Below are 26,891 nucleotides of genomic sequence, written 5' to 3'. Positions count from 1 at the left end.
TAATTTATAAATGCAGGTTTCATATGTTTTATTGTCAGAAATCTCAAACTTACAACTGACTAATGCTAATGTTAATCCATAAATATAGGTTTCATATTTGTTTTATTGTTAGAAATGTATAAGTACATGTGGAAATGAACAAATATTAAGCAAAAAAACGAATTAATCGAGATGAATACAACCTTATTTTAAAGTAAATAATAATAACACTTTAAGATAGGGTTATTAATCTTGGTTAATTTCATTATTATTATTATTATTATTAGAAGTATTATCAAAAACGAGAAATTATATTTTGGATAATATATAAATATTTAGCATATCTGCACCTATTAGGGGTGTAGATGTCAAGGTACGGTACACTGTTAGACATTTCTGTAATTTCCACAATTATTTACTGTATATCACCCAGTGTAATACTGCAAATTCCCTTTGCAGTAAATAACTGTAATACCCTTTGCATCATGGGAATTTTCTGTGACGTCAGACCCCACATACAGAGACTTACTGTATTTTTCAAAATTGCTGTATACCAGTGGCGTTCCGTCCATATAAGCTGTGAATGCGCCGCATACCCAGGCCGTCTGAGAGAATGAGTTCACGGGCTAATGAATATAAACATGATTATAAGTTGATCTCTTGTCATTTGAGATGTGACTTAAAGCTTAATAAAGTGTTGGCAATAAGTATGTAAAATTATTTATTTGAAAACAATGGTCATTTTCTGTAAATCTACGTCAGTGAGACAGTGACAGAAGCTCTGGGTAAGCGGATTCTCCGCAGCTGTGGCACCTCCGCTCTGTGGCTGTGACTCTCAGGATTGTAGCGCGTTCTCAGTGTTTTGTTGGTATGCGGCTGATATCATGCGCGAGGTAAGCTGTCCGCGAAGCGCTCGCCCAAGTGGAAAAATGCGCTGTTGCTGCCAGATCTCGATTGCCGAGAATTACATCGTGTTTGATGCAAAACTAACCCGACGAAATCATATGAAAAAATAAATAAATAAAAATCATAACTGTATATTTTCATGCTTTCTCAAGCAAAGCAAATTTTGAAAGTCCACTAAAAACATAAATTTTAAAGATATTATTATTATTATTATTTTATTTTAATTTTTTTTTTTTTTTTGTATTTTGCATGGTCTATTATTGTCATCCGGGTGGGAGTTTTAACTCCTATTCACTGGGAATAAAAAATAAATGAAAAAAAAAAAAAAAAAGATTCATTCAGTTGATGCAGAGACGTAGACCGGGGCATCTCCCCACGCTCTGAATATTACTTATCATAACGTAACTACGTGTAAACGTTATTTGGCGGTTTTTACTTGGAAAATCAGCTGTTTTCTAGCATTCCAATAACTGTGGATAAATCTGAAACGATAGAAGAAGGATTGGAGATGAATTTCATTTACAAATAGCCTAAGGTAGGAATGTGCATACTTTTAAATCGACACCTGCCACGGTGTTTTCCTCTTTGAGTGTGTCCTAAAAGCGCTTCTAATGATTGGAAAATCCATTTGTACTTCGTGTCAGAAACAGCACAAGCACTTGGAGTACATCTGTACATCAGAAATATACCTCGCGTCCGAGGAAGACACGGAAGCAGCGGGGCAGCGCCGCGGGTTTTTCCCGGGCATGTACCCGCGAGAAGGGGACAGTTCCGGAGAACATCTATAATATATGTACGTTTGTTTGTGTCAGATTTTTGCACACCAGTTTAACCCATAGTAACATTTACTCCTCAACATAGCGGTTACAGAACTTTACCATGGTAAACTGCGCTGTCGTTTCAAACAACTTTTGTCAGCTTGTTGAATTAAGTTACCGAATCAAAATTGTTTTTAAGGAGCAACGCTTATCTTATATTAACATTAGGTTAACTAATGTGAAATTTAGTTCAAGTGTTAGTAGTTAATGTTGGCCAGTAGCCTGAGAAAATAAAATCGTATGTTAGCTAGGTTAAACTAGTTTTATGGCTAGCTGCCTTTCTAGTTTTAGAATTAGTTTGTTATAGTTTTTAATGGAATTTAAGATTTACTGCATTTTTTTGTATTTGTGTTTTAAAGCCAACTGCAATGAAGCATCAAGAAAGACATGAGCAGGCCAGCCACCCTGAGACCAGTGGCGGCTGCTGGTCTTTCAAAGAGGGGAAGCTCATTTTTGGCCTACATCATAAAAATTGTCCATTTATTTATACGTAAATCCTGCCCTACGTTCCTTTTCAAGAAAATGCTCTGTGACCCTGTCGTGCCAACTAGGCGTCTTTTCCAGTGACACTAGTCTAGCCTACTGTATGAATAAATTAATGAACAAACAATCTAAAAAAAAAGATATTAAACTCGACGGAGGAAATGTGGGAATTAGGTTAAACTGAAACAAGGAATGTGGTGTATAATAGGGTTGTCACGATACCATAAAAATGTCTTACGATACTATACCAGCTTAATTTATAATTCAATTCTACAAAATGAATCAAAATTTAATAAATAAATAGATGTAAGTGAAAACAGACAATATTATTCTCTGAATACTTAATGTGAATGAATGACTGGCTATTGTTATCCATGAAATGATCTAAACAAAACTCATCTTAGCATTGCACAGAAGCTGCATGAAGTGACATTTAGATGTGGCATTTATTCATTTAGACTGTATTTATAATTACATAAATAATGTTATGAGATTAATGTTTAAATACTAAATTCTGAATATAGAAATATGTTGGAAAATAATGTAATATGCCTACTTTTAGACGGAAAACTTAAAAACGGCCAGCAGCTGGCAGAAGTCATTCAAATGATTCTTTCAAAACGGCTGAATCCTTCAGGAGCGAATCAAATGACTGTTTTTATGAATGGCTCAGTGAATCAGTGATTCACCCAAATCAACACTGATTTGGATCAAACAGAAACGAAACGAAAACAGCACTCTTGCTCGTGTCGTATTGCCTAAGTGTCAGGAGCATTTTTTGCTCGCATATCTTGAAATTTCCGAGTTAGCAGCATGTATATTAAAACATAACATTATAAATGAATAAAATATATATATATATATATAATGATTGATAAGAACCAAGTGCAAAGCCGCTATGGGACTGAGCTCGAATAGCTTCAGCGTCAGCGACTTTTTATAGAACAAAATCGCTGTCAATCAAAAGGAGATGCAGACCCTCCAATCATCACGCAGAAGCCCGGAGTCCAGGCACGCCCACTCCTCCATTCACCCCCAGAGACAGCATTTATCCAATGACCGTCTAGTTTGGAAGCACTGAAAAAAACTGTTCAAAGCAGCCCCATTGAAGTCAATGGACGCTCGGCTTCAGCAGAGAAATGCACTGATGCTACGGGAATACATGAGAAGGAAATCGACCTGCTATATGTAGCTGATTCTGAACGAACTCGTCTTCGAGATGAACGTGTTCTAATGCATTTTTAGTCAATAAAATGTTAACACAATAGTACATATTTGACCATTATTTTTTTTGACATTATAGGGGAAGCCGAGCTTCCCTTGCAGTCTTAAAGAAATCCCCACTGCCTGAGACAACTATGGTTTTGAGAGATTTGTGTATTCTATATGAGGTTTGCCTTTTAAAAGTGTGCTATTTCTTCTATTTGTTTTTCAGAGAAGACATTTCTGTCAAAGTGGATGGTGAGCAAAGATGGTGGCCACGTTTTGGAGCAGCACCTGGGTTTTGCAGATGGCTATGTATTCTTTGGCTGCTTGTCTTTTTTCCTCATTATGTTTCTGTCGCCTAAAGATTCTTTGTGAGGATGAATCCAGAGGACACAACATAATGCACTGCAAAACGTCCTAAGACAGGAGAAATGGTGAAGATGCACTGTTCCAGCATTGGAAGTCTGTATTTTTAAGTGTTATACATGCAATGTTTTAAATAAAGAATTTGATATTTTGTAATTATTGTGTCTGTTTTAATTGAATGCCAGTAGTACCTATGTAGAGTAAAAATAAAATGAATTCTATATAAAAATTATAAAATCTAATGAAATCTATATTAAAATGAATGAATTACAGTAGTATACTGATAAATCAAATACAGTTTGCTACTGTAAATCTTAATTACAGTAATTTACTGGCAACAGTGTTGCCAGTAAGTTACTGTAAAAACCCTTTGAAATGTCTAACAGTGTATGTACCTCGGTTCAGGGGTCACAGTTCGATACGATTTTGGTACAACAGGAAAAATACAACAAATCTACTATGCTAGGTTTCTTTTCATTTAGTTTGAACAGACAGTAGTACAAATTACAATTTTTTTGTATAGGAATAAATACTTGAAATATATTTGATTTAGTTAACAGATAAACAAGGGGAAAAAACAGTGCGACACTGTGAGATTTTAGCAGAACACCCTGTGCCATTTTGAACGAAATGCAGTGCTGATGGATGCTTATTTAGTGCTTAGCTTGCTGTTTGCCTATATGATCTAAACTTTGGTCTTTATCCAAACAAACCTACTTCCATATTCGGATGTCTGTACATAGTGTGACCATGATGTTATTTTGTACTATCCAATAGTAGTGGAACTTCTGCTTTTGATATATATACTCACCGTTGGCTTAATAAAGCTGAGCTTTGGTTTTAACGGGACATTTGTGACTTGTCTTTAAATCATTGACTCCCGGGTGCCCGAGGTTTCTCTTCTTTGTACACCCTGACAACCTGACTTCAGATCTCGGTCTTGTTACTTTATTCTAACAGACACGTAATGTATATATGCTGAGTTTCAGTTCATTTTTGTGACACGCTTAATTTGTTCACAGAAAGGAAACTCAAATGGCAGAAAGCGTCATCTTATTTGTTTTCTTTATTTTACAAAAGCACAATGTTTAGTGTACACAAATAAAAGTAGACCTTTTACAGTGATGCATTATTAATAAGACAATGCGGAGTGTTTAAAGTTGATTCTGATGGTGTAAGAAAACAGTTGAAGTGATAGCGCGCACGCACACACACACACACAAAACATATCAGTTCCAGCATTGCTAACTTCACAGCGCAGTTGGTACTTTATCAAAATAAAATACAGTGAATCAAACATAAACGCGACTGAAGTACAAAGCCTATAATTTACACAAAAAATAATAGTTTTGCATGGAAATATTAGGATTGGATTGAGGGTGAATTGCCTGTATTCGTCGTAAGACCTCATGCACCGAACCGAGACGCCCGTACCGTGACGGTTCGGTACAAATGCATGTATCATTACACCCCTAGCACCTATTTTTAGGAGCTTTCTTTCAGTGCGACAGAGTTTGTGTGATGTGAATCTGACAGGTGATGCAGATAAATCATCCGCCGCTGTCAGATTCAGCTGAGGTCTGAAGCTTAGCTCTGATTTTAAACAACAGCTGTCAAAAACACTTCATTCCCAGAATTCCCTTCTGCGCTCATCAGAGAACAAATGCAGAATCTGCATAATAAATAATAATAACCTGCTTAATGATGAATACATAGAATGGAATCTTCCTCTGTTTCCATCAGCTGTATGCGACATTTATCATCATCTCTGAAACAAAACGATGTTTTATTTTTTAATTAGTGAATGATTTCAGCTAATAAAGTACAATATCAACGCATCAGCGACATCTAAACCATGAACAAAATTTAAAAAATAAAAAATTATAAGAGTTTTTGAAACAGTTTTCACTCTGGAATCGCTCGTAAATTTCATAAAATGCAGTCCAATAATCTTTATTTTATTAACAACTTTAAATATATATTTTTTATAGCGTAGTGGATTTTACAGAGCGCAACAGTTCTGAACAGACATTATAAATCATACAGAACAGCATAAAAAGTGTATTATTATTTTTTTTAATAACACTATAAAATAAGGTTGTATTAATATTGGTTAATTTTATTATTATTATTATTATTATTAACCAAGACTAATATAACCTTATTTTAAAGTATATTTTTCATAATTCCTAATTTCTTTAAATGAACTACACACTAGGGTACACAAACTCTGTCAATAGTATTCCATGCAAAATAATAAAATAATATTCTGAAAAGTTTCAACAATAAATGAAAAAATAAATGAACATATTAAATATAAACATGTTATATATGAATATTAAATATAAATATACACTGCACAAAAATATTTTTTCAAAGTTGTAAATAAAACATTTTATAATACAACACTGTAAAAAGTGATAAGTTGACTTAACTTAAAAAAAGAGGAAACCTGTTACCTTAAAATTTTGAAGTAAATGATCATTTAAAAAAATAAGTTAAGTTAATTGTCAAGTTCACTTAACTTTTTTTTTAATATAATTATTATTTACTTAACAATTTTAAGGCAACGGGTTTCCTCAATTTTTTTTAAGTTAAGTCAACTTATCACTTTTTACAGTGAAGATTATAAAAGTATGTTTTTACAAAAAGTATGCTATTTCAGTGTTTCTACTTGAAAAATTTCACGTTTAATTCAGTGCGTTATTAGCTGGTTTTTAATCATGAAATTTACTAGCATTTTCTAAGTGAAAACATCTTTTTTTCAGTGTATTAAATGCAATAAAATGACTTGTTTGTGAAAAGGTTCCCATACGTTGATATTGTGCCTGTCTGTACTAGAACTACACTTTACAAACCAATGAATACTAATGAGTGAGCATTGCTGACAGTTCTCAAGATGGGTCAACTGGTTATTTCTATTTTTATTCCAGATAGATTAGGGTTTGACTCAAAAGTCATTCAGGATGAGAGCGAATCAACCAGTAAGTCCCCTCAAGAGAAAACACACACACACACACACATAGATTCACACTTCATAATGAGCTGCTCTTCTGTTCCTCAGGCAGATCTTTTAACCTTTTCCTCTGAAGGTTTGTGTTTCACATCAACTCTTCTGTCTGCCAGGATCTCAGTCCAGGATCTTCCTCACTACAGCTTCAGAAAAATGCTTTCTGGGGTACAGTTATTATTCGATTATTCTCTTCACTGATGAAACCAACACTGTGAGACTGCTGTTTCTCTCCATCACGAATAAACACTCTGAATCTGACAGATGATTCACTCTTTAATTACACAGGGTTTTGTCCTGATAGAACACTACTAATCAGGTCAATCTGGAGAAAGAACATCTCCAAGAGCTTCTAGCTTTACAGCTGTGCTGGAATCTCTTTCCTTTGCTTTCCCAAAATATTCATATTATGGCTTAAAGTTCTTTAAACGGGTCATATTTTGCTTGTTATTTTGACAAATTAAATGGACTAATTAGACCAACATACACAACAATAGACTTTTACATAATAGGGATATTAAAGGTGCAGTAGAAAAAAGTTCTTAATTATAAGAGTAATGTAAGGGAGAAATGGTAATGCAAAATTAATTGTCAAATGTTTTTAGTCCAAAAAATGCTAGCTATATGTCAAAATTAATTCATCCATTAGCTATCATGAATAATTTTTTATTATTTTTTACAGAATTTATTATTTTGGTAAATAATAATAATAATAATTATTATTATTTAAAATAAGGCTGTATAAATCTTAGTTAATTGTATTATTATTATTATTATTATTAATAATAATACAACCTTATTTTAAATTGCTACCATGAATAATAATAATAATAATAATACTTCAAATAAGGTTGTATTAATCTTGGTTAATTGAATTCTTCTTCTTCTTATTATTATTATAAATTATAAATAAAAATCATACAAACTTATTTTAAAGTCCTATATATCTTTGTGTCTGTATTTCTAAATGTCTTTACTGAGGCAGAGCGTCGTTCCTCCACACACGACAGATGAACGTCTCACAGCGTCTCTGAATCATCTCAGATCTTCAGGACCCAAAGTCATGAGAATGATACATCAGCAGAGTCATTAAACACAGCCGGACAGCGCATGAATTAATAACAGCCCTTCCTGAAATATCCCTGGAGTATGGCTCTCACAGGAACAGGAAACGCATGATCGCTGCGGACCCTCACGGCCACTGTCACAGCTAATACAGCTTTAATGAAGAGTCGGGTTACACCTGAGCGCAGGGGTCATGTGATCAGGTCATGTTCGTCAAATTAGACACATGTGTGACATGCTCAAAAACCTGGACCGAAGTACCTCATGCATTTCTGAATATATGAGTGTTCCTTACACACACACCTGCTGTAAGGAGGTTAACTGCTGTCTCCATGGTTACAGACTGTTCCTGCTAAACAACAATAAGGAGCCGCGGCTGTAATCTGGACAGGAAATGACTCATGAATTAACCTGTGCATGCAAACACAAACACACGCACACACAGACAGACGGACATACACACACGCGCACACACACACACACACACACACACAAGCACATACGCACAGACAAGCACATATGCACACGCACACACACACACACACACACACACAGACAGACAGACATACACACACACACACACACACACGCACACACACACACACAAGCACATACGCACACGCGCACACATACACACAGACAGACACACACACGCACACACACACACACACACACACACACGCACACACACACACATACACACTATTAATCCTGCTTTAGCACACAAATATAAAAAGTTTAACAACAGTATTTAGTTAAAAAAGCCACAAAATTGCACAAACACAAACACACACACACACACACACACGCACACACAAGCACATACGCACAGACAAGCACATACGCACATGCGCACACACACACACACACACAGACAGACAGACATACACACACACACACACAAGCACATACGCACACACACACACAAGCGCGCACACACACACAGACACACACACACACATACACACTATTAACCCTGCTTTAGCACACAAATATAAAAAGTTTAACAACAGTATTTAGTTAAAAAAGCCACAAAATTAACCACAGTTACACTAGAGTAACTATAATTTAACTGTGGTGTTTGTCTTCAAAAACACAGTAAGCACAAAATTACCTTTGCTTTTACTAAAGTTATACACCTGAACTGTATAGATACAGCTATAGTTTATCTGTGTTTATAGTCTACATACTTTTATTAAAGGGGTCATCGGATGCCCATTTTCCACAAGTTGATATGATTCTTTAGGGTCTTAATGAAAAGTCTGTAACATGGTTTGGTTAAAATTTCTCAATGGTAGTGTAAAACAACACCATTTTTACCCTGTCAAAAACTGCTCTGTCTAGCCGTTTTAGGGCATGTTCCTTTAAATGCAAATGAGCTCTGCTGACCCCGCCCCTCTCTTCCGAGCCGCTCTCTGAGTGACGGTAAACTTTAGCCGCATTCATCGTGAAACTGGCTAACTAGCACATTATTAGGAAAGGCCATTTGCAAAGATTCAATGGCGGTGAAACAATGGCGGACTGATGACAGCTCACTCAGGGCGGGTCTAAGGAAAAATGCAAGTGTCAATCAACAATCGTGGGAGGGGCCTGGGTCTGTGTGACGTCACACAGACAGGCATCAGAGAATAGCTTGATATGAAAAAGGGAAAATGATTTAACAAGAATAAAAAAAAAAAACACTGGGTGGATTTTTATCATTATAGGGTGGCTGCGTTCACACACTGCCAACACACATTTCAGCTCAAACAACTTGTAAAAGTGCATGTCACATCCGATGACCCCTTTAAATATACTGTAGTATATCATAACAATATTTGATCATCATATATTGTTTATCTGTATTTGTATAGTGTCACTAATGTTGCTGTAATTTTTTACTGATTACTAACATGCATTTTTTCTATTAAATAAGCAAACAAACAATAAAAACATTTAACAATACTATTTAATAATAACAATTATTATTATTATTACAACAAAACTAACTTTGTAATAATGTTGGCTAATTATATTAATTAACTTATTTATTTATTTATTTAATAATAAAATAACCAATTTAATTAAAACCATAATAACCCCAAACTTTAGTGCAGTTATACTACAGTAAGCATAGTTTCGTTGTTGTATTTGTTGCAAAATAAAACAACATATTAAATCACAAAATGAACCCTGGTTTTACTATAGTAACTATACTGTAGTTTATCTGTGTTTATTGTTTACACATATAAATACTTGATCAGGGTTAGAATTAATAGATAATATTTGATGATATGTATTGCATATTAGTATTTATATATTATCACTACAGATGCTAACTAAAAATGTTATTAAAAATAAATAGAAACATAATCCAGCATGATTTACTTTTGTATTTTAGAATGATGTTCATTAATGTTCATTTTCCCCTTTAAACAAACAGAGAGAGAGAACAATCAAAACAAACAAAAATATAAACAAAAATATAAACAAAAATATAATATAAAATATAATAAAATATAAAGTAATAATATAATATTATAAAGTAAAAACAACAAATATATAAAAATACATAAATATAAAATATAATTTCATAATAATATATAACTGTATATAATATATTACATATTACATGTATACTATAACTATGTTATAAAATATCAAATGTACTATTTTTAATACTAGACAATATTATCTGATGGTACTGTACGGAACTCCATGGAAACTGCAGCATCTTGTGGAATATAAATAAGTCATATGATCGGACACTTCAGGAGTGTGTGTGTGTGTGTGTGTGTGTGTGTGTGTGTGTAAACACTGGCACGCTAGGTGTGTGTGAGAGATACATTATCCTGCTCGTGATATATGATACTGTATAGAATTGTATATGTGTGCGAGTATGTGTGTGTGTGTGTGTGTGTGTGTGTGTGTGTGTGTGTGTGTGTGTGTGTGTGTGTGTGCGCGTTTTTGTGACAAATGAGGAAATAAATGTGTATAATGACAAGGGTATGACAGGTATTACAAGCAGAAGGTGACTTTTCAGGACATTACCCCATATCCCCACTTTTCAAAACGCTTATAAATCACACAGAATGGAGTGTATTGAAAATCTGAAATAGCAGACAGTCTCCTGTAAGGGGTAGGTTTAGGTGTAGGGTTGGTGTAGGACAATAGCACATACAGTAAGTACAGTATAAAAACCATCACGCCTTTCGGATGTCTCCACTTTTTTTACAAACACAAACACGTGTGTGTGTGTGTGTGTGTGTGTGTGTGTGTGTGTGTGAGTGAGTGTGTATGTGTGTGTGTGAGTGTGTGCATATGTGAATGCGTGTGAGTGTGTATGTGTGTGTGAGTGACTGTGTGTGTGTGTGAGTGTGAGCGTGTGTGAGTGCGCGCGTGTGTGTGTGTCATCAGGCAGACAGTCAGTCTCTGGACTCTCAGGATAATCTGCAGTGGTTTAAGTCTTTGCTGTAAGCCGTCATACAGTCACAATCCTGGTAACGTTACCCAACATGTGCCGTGACGTGATGAGCCCTCTAAACCCTCACACACATCACTACAACCAAACCCTCACCGGCCCACCGTGATGACCAGCAACCACATCCATCAGTGCAGAGACGCTCGGTGCTCGGGCTGCACAATTTGGGGAAAAATCGAATTGCAATTTTTCTGACAAAAATTTAAATGTAAAAATTTTTAAAAGCTATTTAAAACAATCCAGCTTAGCTGTGTTTGTTTGCAGGTCTGCACAATTATGGAAAATATATATATATACTGTATTATTACTGTATGTATATATATATATATATATATATATATATATATATATATATATATATATACACACACACACATATACATATATATATATATATATATATATATTTGTTTTAAATTATTATTAAGCCTTTTATTAGTGTAATACAAAAGTATATATATATTATGGTATTAGGTGTACTGCATTTAATTTATTCTAACTTAAATTTTGTGATCATATATGAATATAGATATCAAATAATAATAATAATAAGTATTATTATTAAAGTAAGTATTATTGTTAAATATAAAATTACAAAAAATATGACAATGTACAAATATTACAATATTAATTTTATTATTTCATACTAAAACTAAAAACTCAAGTATAAAAGAAAATAATAATATAACAATAATTATTTTATTTTAATTAAAAATTAAAACTAGTGCATATATTTCTTACAGGAAACAGAAGCAGAGAGTGCTACACGGGTATCTTTATAAAGCCACTGGTGCTCATTGGATGTAGTGGAGGTAAAAATTAATTTATGTAGACAAAATACTTCCAAGGCACTCATGTGGTAAGATAAAAAGCCTTTAATATACTGGGCTTAAATCATTACAAATAGTTAAAAGTAGATCTACGCGTTTCAGCAAAACAGCCTTCTTCAGGACACACATCAATTGCTCAAACAGGTGTTCTTAAACTAGTGTTAATTATTAAATCATCAAAGACAGCTGATTAATATGTAGGTGTGGCTAAGACTAGCCTCCTAGTACAACAACAACAAAATATATATAAGGGCGGGGGGTAATTAAATAAAGTTTAAAAAATTAATTAATTAATTAATAATAACAATAATAATAATAATAATAATAGTAAGGAAAAAAAACAACAACAAAAAAAACAACAGATTTGTACATCATCAATAATGCAAATGACAAAAACGACCCACCTCATTATAATGCCTCGCCATAGTATACAACATATTTTTCACACGAATAGCATATTTATGTTCAGCCACTCTTAAACGCAATTTCCTCTTTGTTTGGCCTACATAAAAATATATTAAAGTAATAGTTCAGCTTCTGTCATCATTACTCACCTGGGAAAAAGCCAGTTTGGCAAGATGTGACAGTGGGTGTATGATGAAAACATTTTCATTTCTGGCTAAACTAATCTTTTAATTATTCTTCTTTCATGAAAATATCACGACGAAGTGAACATGAGCTGAATTGTAAAATCTGGTGGCTTATTCAGAAATATTCCAGATCAATGTAAGTACAAACGTTATCCTGTTCAGTTTTGGTGTGAGTGTGAGTTGTGATGAATGAAACTTGACTCACCAGCACGCGTCCCGTGAGCGTCTGAGCAGAGATCATGACCCCGGCCCAGTCCTTCACTGAGGTCATCCATCCCACCTCGCTGGCCGCCGCCTCGGACTCCCGGTGACCCACCACTTTAATCACACCGTCACCGAGCACCACCGGGTTACTGACCCGGTGCACGTCCTGCACACACACACACACACACCATCAGCATACTGAGTGAGTGAACAACATGCACTCAATGCTGAATATCATCAAAGCTGTCAGGCAGGCCCGGATTAACACAGTGTAGTGCCCTAGGGTGACCACATTTGAAGTGCCCCCTGAATGACACTTTAAACATAAAAATAAAACTGCCAGCAGGTGGCGGCAAGTGACTGATTTTTTTTTCACTGAATCATTCATTCAACTGATTCGTTTGAACGGCTGATTCATTCAGGAACAAGCAAGTGACGGTCTTTATGAGTGGGTAATTGAATCACTGACTCACTAGATTCATTTAAACACGCAGTTCATTCATAAATGAAACACCGCTGTGTTTGAGATGCGCAGCGGCTCGGCTGTGACTGTTTGAAACTATTTTCCTTGACTAAATAGAGCAAAATCAGGCAATATTGTTAAAGTCATACAATGTACATCACTTTATATTAACTTATTGTTCATTGAACTGTTGTATTTATTTAGCCTAATATCACATTTACAAACTCCCTTAATAATCTTTAAAAGCTGTTACTCACTTCAACTCCATTATAATCGATGAAGCGCTCTACACCGCACAACGAATCTCTTATTTACACCGTCTACACTTTGTTTGTTATAACGAGAGGATTTGTGAGCTTGCATAACTCAGCAGTGAACAAAAGTATTTTGAGCAGTGAGTGGATTCTGATTAACATTGCATTCAAGGAATCAACATATGTCTGCAATACATTACTCACCGCTGCACAAACACGCAAGTAAACATCTTTGAAGCTCCTCTCAGCGCAAACACAAATATGCTGATCAGGTTAGTCGCACAGGTGCTCCTAAATATTTTTTGATAGTTGCACGCAGTACTTTTCAGTCGCACTGTATAGCCCTGGCTATGTGTCCTGATATTTTCTCTTTTTTTAAATTAAGTTTCGCACAACTGCCAAGTTGATGACCTGACCCAGTTGCAATTCTTTATATGCGTGCATATATTTGATATTATCTCTGTATATATTGTATCATTAACTGTACATTTTCTATGCATCTGTATCTCTTCCAGCAAAATAATATATACAAAACATGAAAAATATTTTAAAGGTCTTGTCATTATCGTAATCACTTGGTGCCCCCCTATTGGCTGGTGCCCCAGGGCACTCGCCCAATCCCGTCTATGGATAATCCGGCCCTGCTGTCAGGTACTTCACCACAAAATTTAAAGAAAGAACTACTAATGTTAAAAAAAAATTATTTACAAATATTTACATTTATTTAAAAACATTTATTTTTATTAATAAATGTTTTTAAATAAATGTAAATATTTGTAAATAATTTTTTTTAACATTAGTAGTTCTTTCTTTAAATTTTGTGGTGAAGTACCTGTTCATACTTAAGTATTATTTAAGTATTATTTTAATTTATGTATTATTTTTTAATTATTAAAAAATACATTTATTTTTATTATTTAAATTAATATTAATATAAATAAATTACATCAATATTATTTAAAAATTTTAGTTGTACTACAATTAATTTATGATTAATTTTTTTAAATAATTTAATTATAATTACATTAATATGATCAAAATTACAGTATTACAGTCATTAAAATCTAATGAGAATTCTGATTTTAGTACTATTTTAACATCCGGCCTCAAATTCAAATCACTGCATTAAAAAATCTTTATAATTGTGTTTTTAATTATTCATTCAAATATTTGAGTTTAAGTTTGTTTGTTTTTTATTACCGTAATGCAAGAAGTATGTTTACAATACGGTATTATTAGATGAACTGCAATTAATTTATTCTGATTTAAATGAAAAAAAATCACTTTATTATAATTACTGTAATATGGTAAAAAACACTGTTTAAGTCATTAGAATATAATGAGAATTATCACCATTGAAAATAAGTAGAATTAAAAAAATGAAAAGTTCAATGGCTGTATGCATTACACTAATTATAATTTGTGGGAAAACATGGTTAATTTTCATGAAAATAATGTCAAAATGTCAAAATACCTAATGAGAACTAGTACAAAAAGTAAAAAAGGTTAAAATGTTTAACTTTAATGCAAAACATAAATATTTTGTATTTAAGTGAACAAGTAACCATAAAATGTGACATTAAGTTTTCAAAATTGTAGATAATTTTACATATTAAACAAGGAAAAATAATGACAGGCAGGAATTATGAGGAATTGGTCAGATGATAAACAATGTCTCAATATGACAGAAGAAAAACAACAGGAATTAAAAAAATCAGATGAAAAGGTTGACTGTTTTATTATTAAATGTTAAAATGTTATAGTATTAGCTATAAATAATCAAGGTAATGAGTAAACAACAGTGCTTTTCCTTTAGCCTGTAAAAGTCTCAAATTGTCCATGAACTCCAAATGCGTGGCTTCAGTGAACTCCATAAGAATTGAATAATTATATATTTTACATTTTACAAAATGTGCATTCATGAAAAAACATTTGTAGCATCATACGCAGGCCCACATGTGATATTTGTGATGATGCACGTCAAACACACGTGACCTTCACACACTCCTGTCTGACGGCACACACTCGCAGCGCTGCAAACGCTTCCTATAGAGGCTTATACTGCGTGTCTAAAACAGGCCGCGCTGCTGGAGTCAGGTGTCACACTCAAACACGCCGGCCAGAGAATGCCACATATGTGAGACGCCCAACACGCCACACTGAACCACACACACACACACACACATCCCTGCACACTCGAAAAATACTTCACAAACACTGAGAGCTGAGTGTCACAGCCATTAACACATTACATCAGCATTTACAATCCATTTGACTTCCATAATGTGCCTTATTTCCAAGAAACAAAGGATATTTATGAGAGAAATGTAGAGGACGACTTGATTTTATACATTAGGAAGGTAAAAAGTGTTAAAAGGTTTTTGAGTATCTTCTGCTCATCAAGGCTGCATTAATTTGATCAAATATACAGTAAAAATTGTGAAATATTATTACAATTTAAAACAGCCGTTTTCTATGCGAATACATGTTAAAAAGTAATTGATTGAATTTTCAGCATCATTACTCCAGTCTTCAGTGTCACATGATCTTCAGAAAGAGATCTTCAGTCTTCATCATCTTTCTGATTATTATCAATGTTGAACACAGCTGTGCTGCACAATATTTTTGTGGAAACTGTGATGCATTTTATTTTTCAGGATTCACAGATGAATAGAAAGTTCAAAAGAACAGCATTTATTTGAAACAAAAATCTTTTGTTACATTATAGACGTCACTTTTGATCAATTTAATGCATCGCTGCTGAACAAAACATGAAATATCTGAAAGAAAATGTATTATTTTAATGAAAGGTCATGATGAAAAACTATATATATACTGTATACACACACACACACACACACACACATACATCTCTGTTTTTTTAAGGGATGCACAATATTGGATTTTTGCTGATATCCAATATGCTGGTATTTTGGACAAAAGCCGATGCCAATTTTTTTAAATTTTTTTATTTTTTTTATACAGATTTAGCTGTAACTTTAACTGTTTATTTGTAGTTTTAACATTTGTCTAAAGCAAGAGTTTTAAAAATCTTTTAGAGCTCGTATTTTTAACAGTTGTAGTTACAAGGCAGGCCTACTTCAACAATATCACAGTGCACACACACACACACACACACGCACAGAAACGTCTTTCTATTTGAAGTGCTTTCTTTGTTTGCTATCTATCTATCCATCTATCTATCTGACAGGGCTGCATGCATTCAGTGTGAGACTCATTCAGTTGACACTGTTCTCACGCTCTGACACGCTCACTTTCTCCCGCAGTCTAAAGCATCCTCAGTTGCACTCTTAAAACTAAAGCTTCCAAAAGGGTGTTTTTGCAGTGATGCCATAGAAGAACCCTTTTTGGTTCCTAAAAGCATCTTTCAGTGAACAGTTCCTAAACGAACCACTTTGAAGAACATTTTAAAAATCTAAAGAAACTTTTGACTATAAAGAACCTTTTCTACATTTGAAAGGTTCCCTGGATGTTCAAGGTTCTTCATAGAACCATCGATGCCAATAAAGAACCTTTATTTTTAAGGGCACACACTGTAATAACAGATTTGCTAAAGGCTCCGGTGTATGCAAGAGACTCATTTCACAGTTTTTGAGTGATTAAGAGTCATAATGTCCTTTGTTCACTTTCTGTATATAATTGTATAATTGTTCCACAACCGTGGAAATAAAATAACAATGAATAACTTACATACGTTTTGTTTTAATACATTTTGATCATGTTAAACTACAAATTCAGTCCTATTAAAATATCTGTGACACCCGGTTCTTGCCTAATTAGACGGGTTTATGATGAGCGTAATTAATAGATTACACTAACATTAGGGTTCTTTAGTGATACACCGCCTATGTTGAATCATTCAGTGAACAAGAGTCAGTAAAACAAACAATCAACTACAAACAACTCACACTAAAGACCACATTTTGAAATATAAAATTCTGCTCAGGTGTATCGTTGCATAAGTACATAACATAATGCTAGACATATTCAAGAAAATTTGTTACATTTTTTGCATGAGCATATATATATATATATATATTTTTTTTTTTAAATCTTTGCAGTTCTTGCCAAAAAAAAAAAACTCTTTGCACACCCTGAGATGAATACACACACACACACACACACTTTTTAAACTTTAGTATATAAAGAGGGATTGATGACATCAGCTGAAAAAGACTGATAACTAAGGATTTTAATGAAAGATTATGAAGACAAACAGGTTTTTCTTTACAATCACTGATGCATCATTCACAATTAAACCTTGATTTGATTTAGATTTCAAGTTGATTTTTCCATTTGACCTCATGCATTAACACATTCATCACTGATGAACACCATGCTGTTTCAGACAGAAGACGTGAAGCATGTTGAGCAGCATCTGTGTCAGCACTGAGAGCGCAGCAGATCCACCAGAAACCACATTACACCCAACACACAGGTCAATTCTGACTTCACCGGCACTGTCAGGGTCTGTTATCGCAACGCAAAACAGATGCATGACCACATACACCGATGTGCAATAACAGCATTTATTAATAACATTACATCAGAATAAACCATTCTTCTGCCAGGTAATATAGTTACAGATGTATTTATATCTGCACTTATCCAGGCTAAAAACAGGACATCCTTAAAGTAAAATACAGATCATTCTCTCCTCTGAACACGTTTAACAATGCTTTCAACACTACTTTTACTTACTGTATGCCTGACTGAAGATTCACATCCTACCACTCACGATCACCTGGATCTAATGGACAAACATGAGTTTTTAGTAAAGTAAATAACCCCCAAAACCAGGGCTCTTATTGTTAACTAAAACTAAAACCATGAAAAACAAAAATTATATTTTGAGCACATATATAACATATATACTTTTCATGTAAGTACTAAAGTAACTAATATTAAATAAACTCAAACTATATTATATATATATACACACAGGGCCTAAAACTAACTTTTTGTCACACCTGCCAATGGCCGGTGACGAGATAAAATTTACCGGCCAAAATGTTTTTTTTACCAGCCATGAAACTCTTTTTGCAAAAACAGGCAGTTATTACTACTACAGTGACCATATTTACAATGTTTTTCATTTGTTTTGCTACTGGTGTCTCTATTAAATGCATTTTCCCTCAATTTTACCTATTAATTATAGCCATTCAACATCACAGTATAATTGAAAGCCATTATTTTTTTACATTTAATAGGCTCTAAAATATATAATTTTTAATTTAAGTGATTCTAAAACAATGAACTATAAACTGTATATGCATAAACTACACAGATTAATCTTTATTCGAGCTACAAAAGTTAATCAGCGACTAGAACAGTCCAATGATTTCTCTTTGATTTCCGTCAATGACAGACTGCAGCAGGTTTCACTTTAAAAGCAGCGCTGTCTCTTTAAAACCTGATGCACATGACTAAGACATATCCGATTTTTCTTCTAACTCTTTACGGTCATTTAAGACTTTATGACTTCAAACTATACTTTACTGCACCGTTTCTGCGGCGCAACCCCTGATATGTGTTGCCGCATTCTCGGATTATGAAGAATAAAGAAGGGAAAAGTTAATCTTCCGAAACGAAGCAGGTAAAAGTTATTAGAACCGTATAAGGACAAGCTGGACACCACACTGCGCTGACCTGATCAGTCCATTTGTATTATTTGATTCGCTCGTCGCTTGAATGAAGAGCTAACCAATCACGATGATCTTGTCTTCGGAAAAGATTACTTTATTCGCTTATGTCAGAAACAGCGAACCTCTTTAAAAACTGGCTGTTGTACATTGCATTGCTATATTTCGTAAAAGTTTTAGCCGCCAACTGGCGACTGACACTGTTACATATACTCTCCGATGTCAGTTTTTACTCGCATTTGGCGCTTGGCGAGTATATATATATAGACAGGGCCTAAAATTAACACTGATGCACATCCCTAATATATATATCTCGATGCATAGCCAACGATACGATACATTAAAGATACATATGAAGCAGCTACCGATGCAATACAATTCAATGCGATCCGATTTCAATTAAATTCGATTCAACACAATGCGATTTGATGCAATGCAGAAAATATGATCACTTTTAATGCCTCGAGGCCGGTTTCATAAAACAAGTTTACTAAATAAACCAGGCTTTTTTCAGTTATTCTGACTCATTGTCAAATTATTTGGTTCCATAAAGCAAATTTAACATAGGCTTAGATCAAGTTTAGTCACTATGGCAACTTATGCTGGGAAACTAACCTGGTCTACGGTAACCTGGTTTTATGACAGCTGTACCTTTTATAGTTTGCAGAACAGATAGCAGAACATTAGAACTGTCACGAATCCTGTCCGTGGTCTTCTGTCCACTTGCCACCAGAGGTCGCCCTCCGATTACATGGACTCTTGCACCACACTACTGTTGCACTTCACCATCTAACTACATTTCCCATCATCCATCGCACTGATTACACAGCTGAAACCCATTAGACACTCTTTATAAGCCTTGGACTCTCTCCCTCTCTGCCGAGTACTGTATGCATTTATCGCTGCCCTACAGAGCCCTGTTAGTTTCCCTAGTCTTGCCTTGCCTCGCCTGTTTCAGATTGTCTTTTCCCCTGCCTGGACTATCGCTTTCGTGTTGGATTATCTCTCTTGTCTAGCCGCTTTGGATACTGTTCGCCGATCGTCGACCCACGCTTGTCTTTGTTTACTCTTTGTCTCGCCCGTGTTATACCTGTTTGCCACTGTTCGACCCTGCCTGTTATGACCACGTCTCTGCTCATAATGCATTAAACAGCACAGATATATTCGCTGTTTGCCGTGGTGGATCGATCTGATCCATGATCGACAATAAGGGCTGCTCAAGCGGCATAAGCATGCACAAATTAGTGTGAATTTAATTTGTCGTTTATGGAAGCGCTTTAGCCCTGATTGATTTGTTAGGTTATTTCAAGTTTTGGACTTTAATCCCAGTTTTTCCTCGGGTCTCCGTGGTGTTGTTGTGATTCGTGATATTCACGCGCAGCGGTGATGAGAGAACACGCTTGAGACACAGTTTCGAGAGAAATCAATCTACATATAAAATATTGGTCGCAGATTATTGGTCACTTTCTAAATAATAAAAATATAGCGCATCCACTAGTAATAATATATAAAATATAAAAATATATTAAAAAATAGTTTTTTACCGATGCAAATATGTTAGAAACGATGCATCACGATATAAATGACAACTTATATTTAAAGTTATATAACATCGTTATATATATTATGTATATATGTATATTAAAATAACTAAAAATAACTAACAAATAAAATAACTGGAAAAAACAACAAAATTACTAAAACTATAAAACTAATTAAAAAAATGATAACAGGCAATATAAATATAAAATCTAACTCAAAATATTAACAAAAACTATATTTAGATTTTTCTCTATCTAACTTTTTAAAATGACTTTGGGTTTTGCAAAGGCGCTATAATAATAGTTTATAATATTTTTTAAAAATAGTTTAAATATTTAAAAATAGTTTTTTTCTGTTTAATAAAATAATAGTAATTACTATACATAAAATATAAATTTGATCATAAATAAAATTCAATTATTATTAGTAGTAGTAGTAGTTTTATATCAATGACACTGAAGTAAGAAAAGTAAAGTAAGGCTTTGACTGAAGCAGAATTACAGTTCCAGTGCATTAGAGCTACTGAAGCTTGTTTTTCATTTGTTGAGGATATATTTTTGGACATGAGCAGAGAAATGTTTCCAACAAAGACAAAACTAATTCAGCAACTTTCATCTAAATTCTGGCAGACAAGTTTGAAGTCTGATAAAACACACGCACTGATAAAATAAACGCAATCCCGCCTGAAGCTGAAGGAATCTGAGCCATTTCCCGACTGCAGAAACAGCGATCGCATCGCTTTCAATAAACCATGCCAAAAAAGGAAGAAAAATCTTTCCAGCCGATAAAACAGACTAGAGAAGATTCACAAGTTAAACTAGTGTGTGACGCTGAACAAACACCGGGAATCTTTCTATCTGTACTGTACACACACACACACACACACACACAGTACAGCATCTTTCTGAGTACGTCTGAGATTAAAGACACGGCACACACTAAATCATATTTACAACTTCACATAAAGAGCTCGATGCAGCCGGTATTTCAGGCACTGAAAGTTATGAACAACATATTTTAGTCAAAATGTTTCATGAGCAGAAAATCAGCATATTAGAATGATTTCTGAAGAAACGTGACACTGAAGACTGGAGTAATGATGCTGAAAATACAGCTTTGATCACAGCAACAAATTACATTTAAACAGATATTCACATAGAAAACAGCTGTTTTAAATTGCAATATTATTTCATAATTTCACTTTGTTGTTGATCAAATAAATGCAGCCTTGTTGAGCAGAAGAGACTCTTTCAAAACATTCAAAATCCTTCCGACCATAAAGTTTTGAAGTGTATTTTTATTTCAGTATCAAAAATAATTCCATTTCATTAAATAAATTTGACCCAACATTTGTGTGCATTGCCCATTTTGAATGCTCATGGTTATATTTACATGATTTTTAATCAAAAACTTTTTTACCACTTATATTTACAGTACATAAATTGAATTGCATCTAAATACATTAAATTCAATTGCTTTGGGGCAAAATAAATTTCTATGCATCTTTTTTTCTTTTTTTACTATATCTCTGACTAATCAACAGACACTTTATATTATTTTTTAAAAATCAAAATAAACTTCTATATCACTTCCATTTACATAAATTACATTGCTATACTGAAATTATACTAAATAAAAATTCGGAAAAAAATTTGTATTGCTCATCCCATTCTTTAGGCCAAGAAAATATATAAAATACATCAAAACGCAGAAGAGACTCCTTTTAAAAAGGAGACTATTTGATCCAATATTTAATGCTTATTAGAGCATCACACTGTTAACATAAGCAACATGTTAACATTAAACGATTAGCGTTCCAAATCAGTCACTTATAAGGGTGCATTTCTCTGTCGGCAGTGGTTTGAAACGGAGCCGCTGTTATTTAAACAAATAACTCTGACGCCTTGCAGATCCAAACACAGCAGCGGTCAGAATCAATCGCTCACTCTCAGCTTTATTAGCCATCAAAGACACAATATTTATGTGCTACATATTTCCGTGCATTTGCTGTTTGGCAGGTTACGGCTTCAGGCCGCTGAGATTTGTAACTCGGGCCGTTCGCTGGAGAAAATGGAGAGAAATGAAGAGAAAAGCGAGGACGGAGATCAGCGATCAGTGTCGGACTGAAGAGCCATTCACAATGACAGTGATTGTATTTCTGCACGTCTCTGAGCGGCTGTGTTGTTGTTGTTGCTGTGGACGTTTTTTCTGAACTCACTCTAATTGTATTGGTGAGCTGTAAAACTGACCAGAGCTCTTGAAAATCACATCACAAACGGCACAAACTGCTGGCAAGCATTATAATTCACAAGAAATGAGCTCTTCGATAGAATCTTGCCACTAAAAATAGCAACAAAAAATAAGTTTTTGCTGCCAAAAACGAAGGAAAGTGTTTGCTAGCAGTGCGTTGAAAACATCATATCATGAACAAAATTAATGTTCATCAATACATTCATCGATTTCACTTAGACTGCAAATCATTTCTGATGGTTTTCAATACATCTACTTTTTACAGTATTCCTGAGACTTTTCAATTGATGCTTTTAAGGAAGAGCTATGAGAAAGTAAAGGTAAGTGTGTCAGTGAGTTACAGATCGGCAACAGAAACCAATCAGCACTTTTCCTTCAAAACTAACTAGCAATTAAACTGATGCACCATTATTATTATTATTATTATTATTATTATTTTGTGTGTGTGTGTTAGATCTTATCATCCATTTCAGATAAATGGCATGGAAAAACTACATAAATTGTTATTTTGAATAAGTATGTACATAAACTTTTAAACATTCATGATATATTTGGTTTTTAATCAAAACAAACTTCTTTACCGCTTTCATTTGCATAAATTACATTGCACAATTTATACTGAATAAAAATAAATAAGGACTTAAAATAATTTTTTGCTTGTCACATGCTTTGGAATAAAATGATAAATGAATGAAAGAGTTAATATTTCTAAATAAGTGCTATTTTGAGTATTTATTTATTAAATGTTACTGTTGCAGCTTGCATATTTACATGATTTTAAATCAAAAAATTTTTTTTAAATACATTTCTGAAGAGACTAAATAACAGATGTTTGTTTGTTTTTTTTTGTTTTTTTAATAAAAAAAAACTTCACTTTTATATTGCATAAATTATATTGCATCAATATTGATTAAATTAAATTAAATTAAATTAAATTAAATTAAATTAAATTAAATTAAATTAAATTAAATTAAATTAAATTAAATTAAATTAAATTAAATTAAATTAAATTAAATTAAATTAAATTAAATTAAATTATTTTTGCTCGTCTCATGCTTTGGGACAAAACTAATAATTAAATAAATATATATGCACCTTTTTGCAGTATGCATTATTTTATATTTTTCACTTAAAACCAAAAAAAAAAAAAACTACTTTACTTCTATTTACAAAAATTGTCATATTGAAATTGTATTGCTTGTCCCATTCTTTAATTGTAAACTGTTAAAGTGGGCGGTTCCTGTTGAGCACAAGCTGCAAAGTGCACTAGTTTTTACAAACTAGTCTTGATTCCCAGACGAGCAGATGAACATGTACGAGGACGATCCAGCTGCTGGATTTGACAAAGTTTGTGAGCTTCATGGAAGTTTTGTTGGAGGGCCGGAGGCACCAATAAACACAACTTAAAAACTAGCAGAGACAGATGAAAGAAAGGGAAGGGCAGACACCACGAACACACCGCGTCCTCAGATCAGGACTAATTGGCTGCGCTGCAGATCTGTCCAGCCTAATGATCTCGCCTGAAAATGTCGCCCAGAAATGCTCGCTCCCTATAAATATTTAATTTAAAAGATGGCAAAGTTCAAAGAAAAATGGCCGGCAGTGATGGCAGAGATCCCGCACTCCAATTAATCCTGAAACCGTCCCTCATGAATCAAAGAGACCAGCTCCTAATGGCAAACTACATCCAGAACTCCAGACTATCAATCTTCCCTCAACAATCAACACCATCAGAACACAATCACATAAAGCTGCTTTTGCATTTAGATTGCATGACTGATAGATTACTAATTGTTTTGTGTAACAGAGTGAATGGATTTGTTGTGGACACAATCACATTTGCGAAGTAAGGCTGTGATTACACTGCAGCTCCGGCATCTGCAACAATCATTTACTAAAAGCAAAATAATGCAAGATTTCTTGGGGTTATAAAAGGGTGAATACAAAGAAATTAGCTTATGTGGTAATTCTGAATAAGTATTTACATGCATAAGTATTTAAATGTTAGATAAAATATGTTGCAACATCAAAACTGAATAAACAAATACATATTTTTTAAAAATGGGACAATTATTTAAATTAATTACTATAGCAAATATGTAAATGAAATTAAAACAAACAAACAAACCAATAAATAAATAAACACTTTTTTAATTAACAGCAAAATGATGCAATATTTCTTGGGGTTATTATGACACATATATGTTAGTCATGATATTTCTTACATATTTGCATGTTTTTGATACATTTGTATAATTTTTAGTCTAAACAAACTTTTAAAACTATTTATTTAAAATATTACACTATTAATTATATTGCACCATCTATATTGAATAAACAAATGCATAAATTTAATTCAATTGGGACAAGATCAAAAATAAATAAATAAAATAAAATAATAAATACATTAATTAAGATAAATAAATACACATTTACTAAAATAGTTCATTGAACATATACTTATGAAAAGGGGTTATGATAAATAAATAAATAAATGGCAATTTGAAATATTTGTATAGTTTTTAATCAAAACAAACTTCTTTTTGACTTCTATTTAGATAAATAATATTGCATTTGTATAAAACAAACAAATACATATATTTAAAAAAAATAATAATAATTAAATGATCAAATGTATTAAGTAATTAGATAATTACATTGACAAAATAAAAAAAAAAGGAATAATTTTCTTTATTTTCTTTAAGTGAGGCCTTCAGTCTCTACTGATGGAGAGTTCCTGACAGGCTCTGACACTCGCTGACCTCTTGACCTCTGATTGCTCTTCCACTGTCCCTACAAATCACACAACTAGTTATTTGTCTTGCTAAATTGTCTTCACTTTCTAAACTAGACAACAGCAGAAGAGCTCCACAGCGCATCTGTATTCGTCTCTAATGTAATTAAAGGCTCTTGTTCAATCATTCGGTCGTGTCCTCAGATCCTTCAAACATCTTCCATCTGGAGATGCTAAATTAAGCAGAGGAACTTTTCATTTGGCAAAACCACATCCATCCGCATTAAAAGTGAATTCGTCTCATTCATCATCCGGCGCTCTGACAGACTCATTTATGAATGTGAGTTATTCTGACGAGGCTGAAGTTAAAATCGGCTGGAACGCTTTTCACCGTCTCAGCTCTTGGCCGGCCTGAATCCATATCCATCAAGCTGAATAATAAAGCATAACGCGGAGCTTTGGACCATTTAGTTAATTAAGTGAGAGCGGAAGTGGCTCAAACTCTCTTATCAGCATAATCTCACACATCCAGCAGCAAAACATCCGCAGACAACACAGCGCTGGCCACACGGCCCGTTGCCCCAGCCATTCACGAAAATATGGAAATGTGTCCCAGTTTCAGCCTGATGTCCTTCTAGAAACTTTAGTTTGTTCTAGTTAATTCTAGAACTTCTCTCAGCCAATCAGCTTGCAATGATCTGGTTGCCATTACAACATGTAAACAAGTAAAAAAAGAAGGAGGGTTTCAAGTTACAAACACTCTGTTACAAAGTTACAAGTTTGGGTTTCAACCGTTTAAAATTTACGGTAAAAAAATATACGGTAGCAACGTTTTAGGTTTTACGGTTTTAATTTAAATTTACAGTTAAATACCGTAATTTCAGTAACTGATATAATGTTAATATACCAACCTATTGAAGTACTGAAATCTGTTTTGTACCTTTGAAATACACTGATTACCACCAAATGTAGGTGGTGATGAGAAAGTCACATGATGAACCAAAGCCCATCACAAGCAGCTTTTAAATAATAACATATATAGAAGGTGCACAGTGACTAAGAAGAAAC

General features: G+C 33.7%; 1 protein-coding gene across 10 annotated transcripts in view; it reads right to left on the bottom strand.

The window, feature by feature from the left end:
• Positions 1–26,891, bottom strand: part of LOC131550869 (calcium-activated potassium channel subunit alpha-1a-like) — a 102,101-nt gene that overhangs the window by 63,736 nt on the left and 11,474 nt on the right. For all 10 annotated transcript variants that reach the window (XM_058793335.1, XM_058793337.1, XM_058793336.1 and 7 more), the window contains exon 2: positions 12,919–13,083. In XM_058793335.1, the coding sequence (XP_058649318.1) occupies positions 12,919–13,083 (165 nt within the window). The remainder of the gene's footprint in view (positions 1–12,918; positions 13,084–26,891) is intronic.

The sequence above is a fragment of the Onychostoma macrolepis genome, chromosome 12 (assembly GCF_012432095.1).
Source record: "Onychostoma macrolepis isolate SWU-2019 chromosome 12, ASM1243209v1, whole genome shotgun sequence".
Taxonomy (NCBI): domain Eukaryota; kingdom Metazoa; phylum Chordata; class Actinopteri; order Cypriniformes; family Cyprinidae; genus Onychostoma; species Onychostoma macrolepis.
The sequence above is the reverse complement of the archived record's forward strand: the minus strand, read 5'-3'. Positions and strand labels throughout refer to the sequence as shown.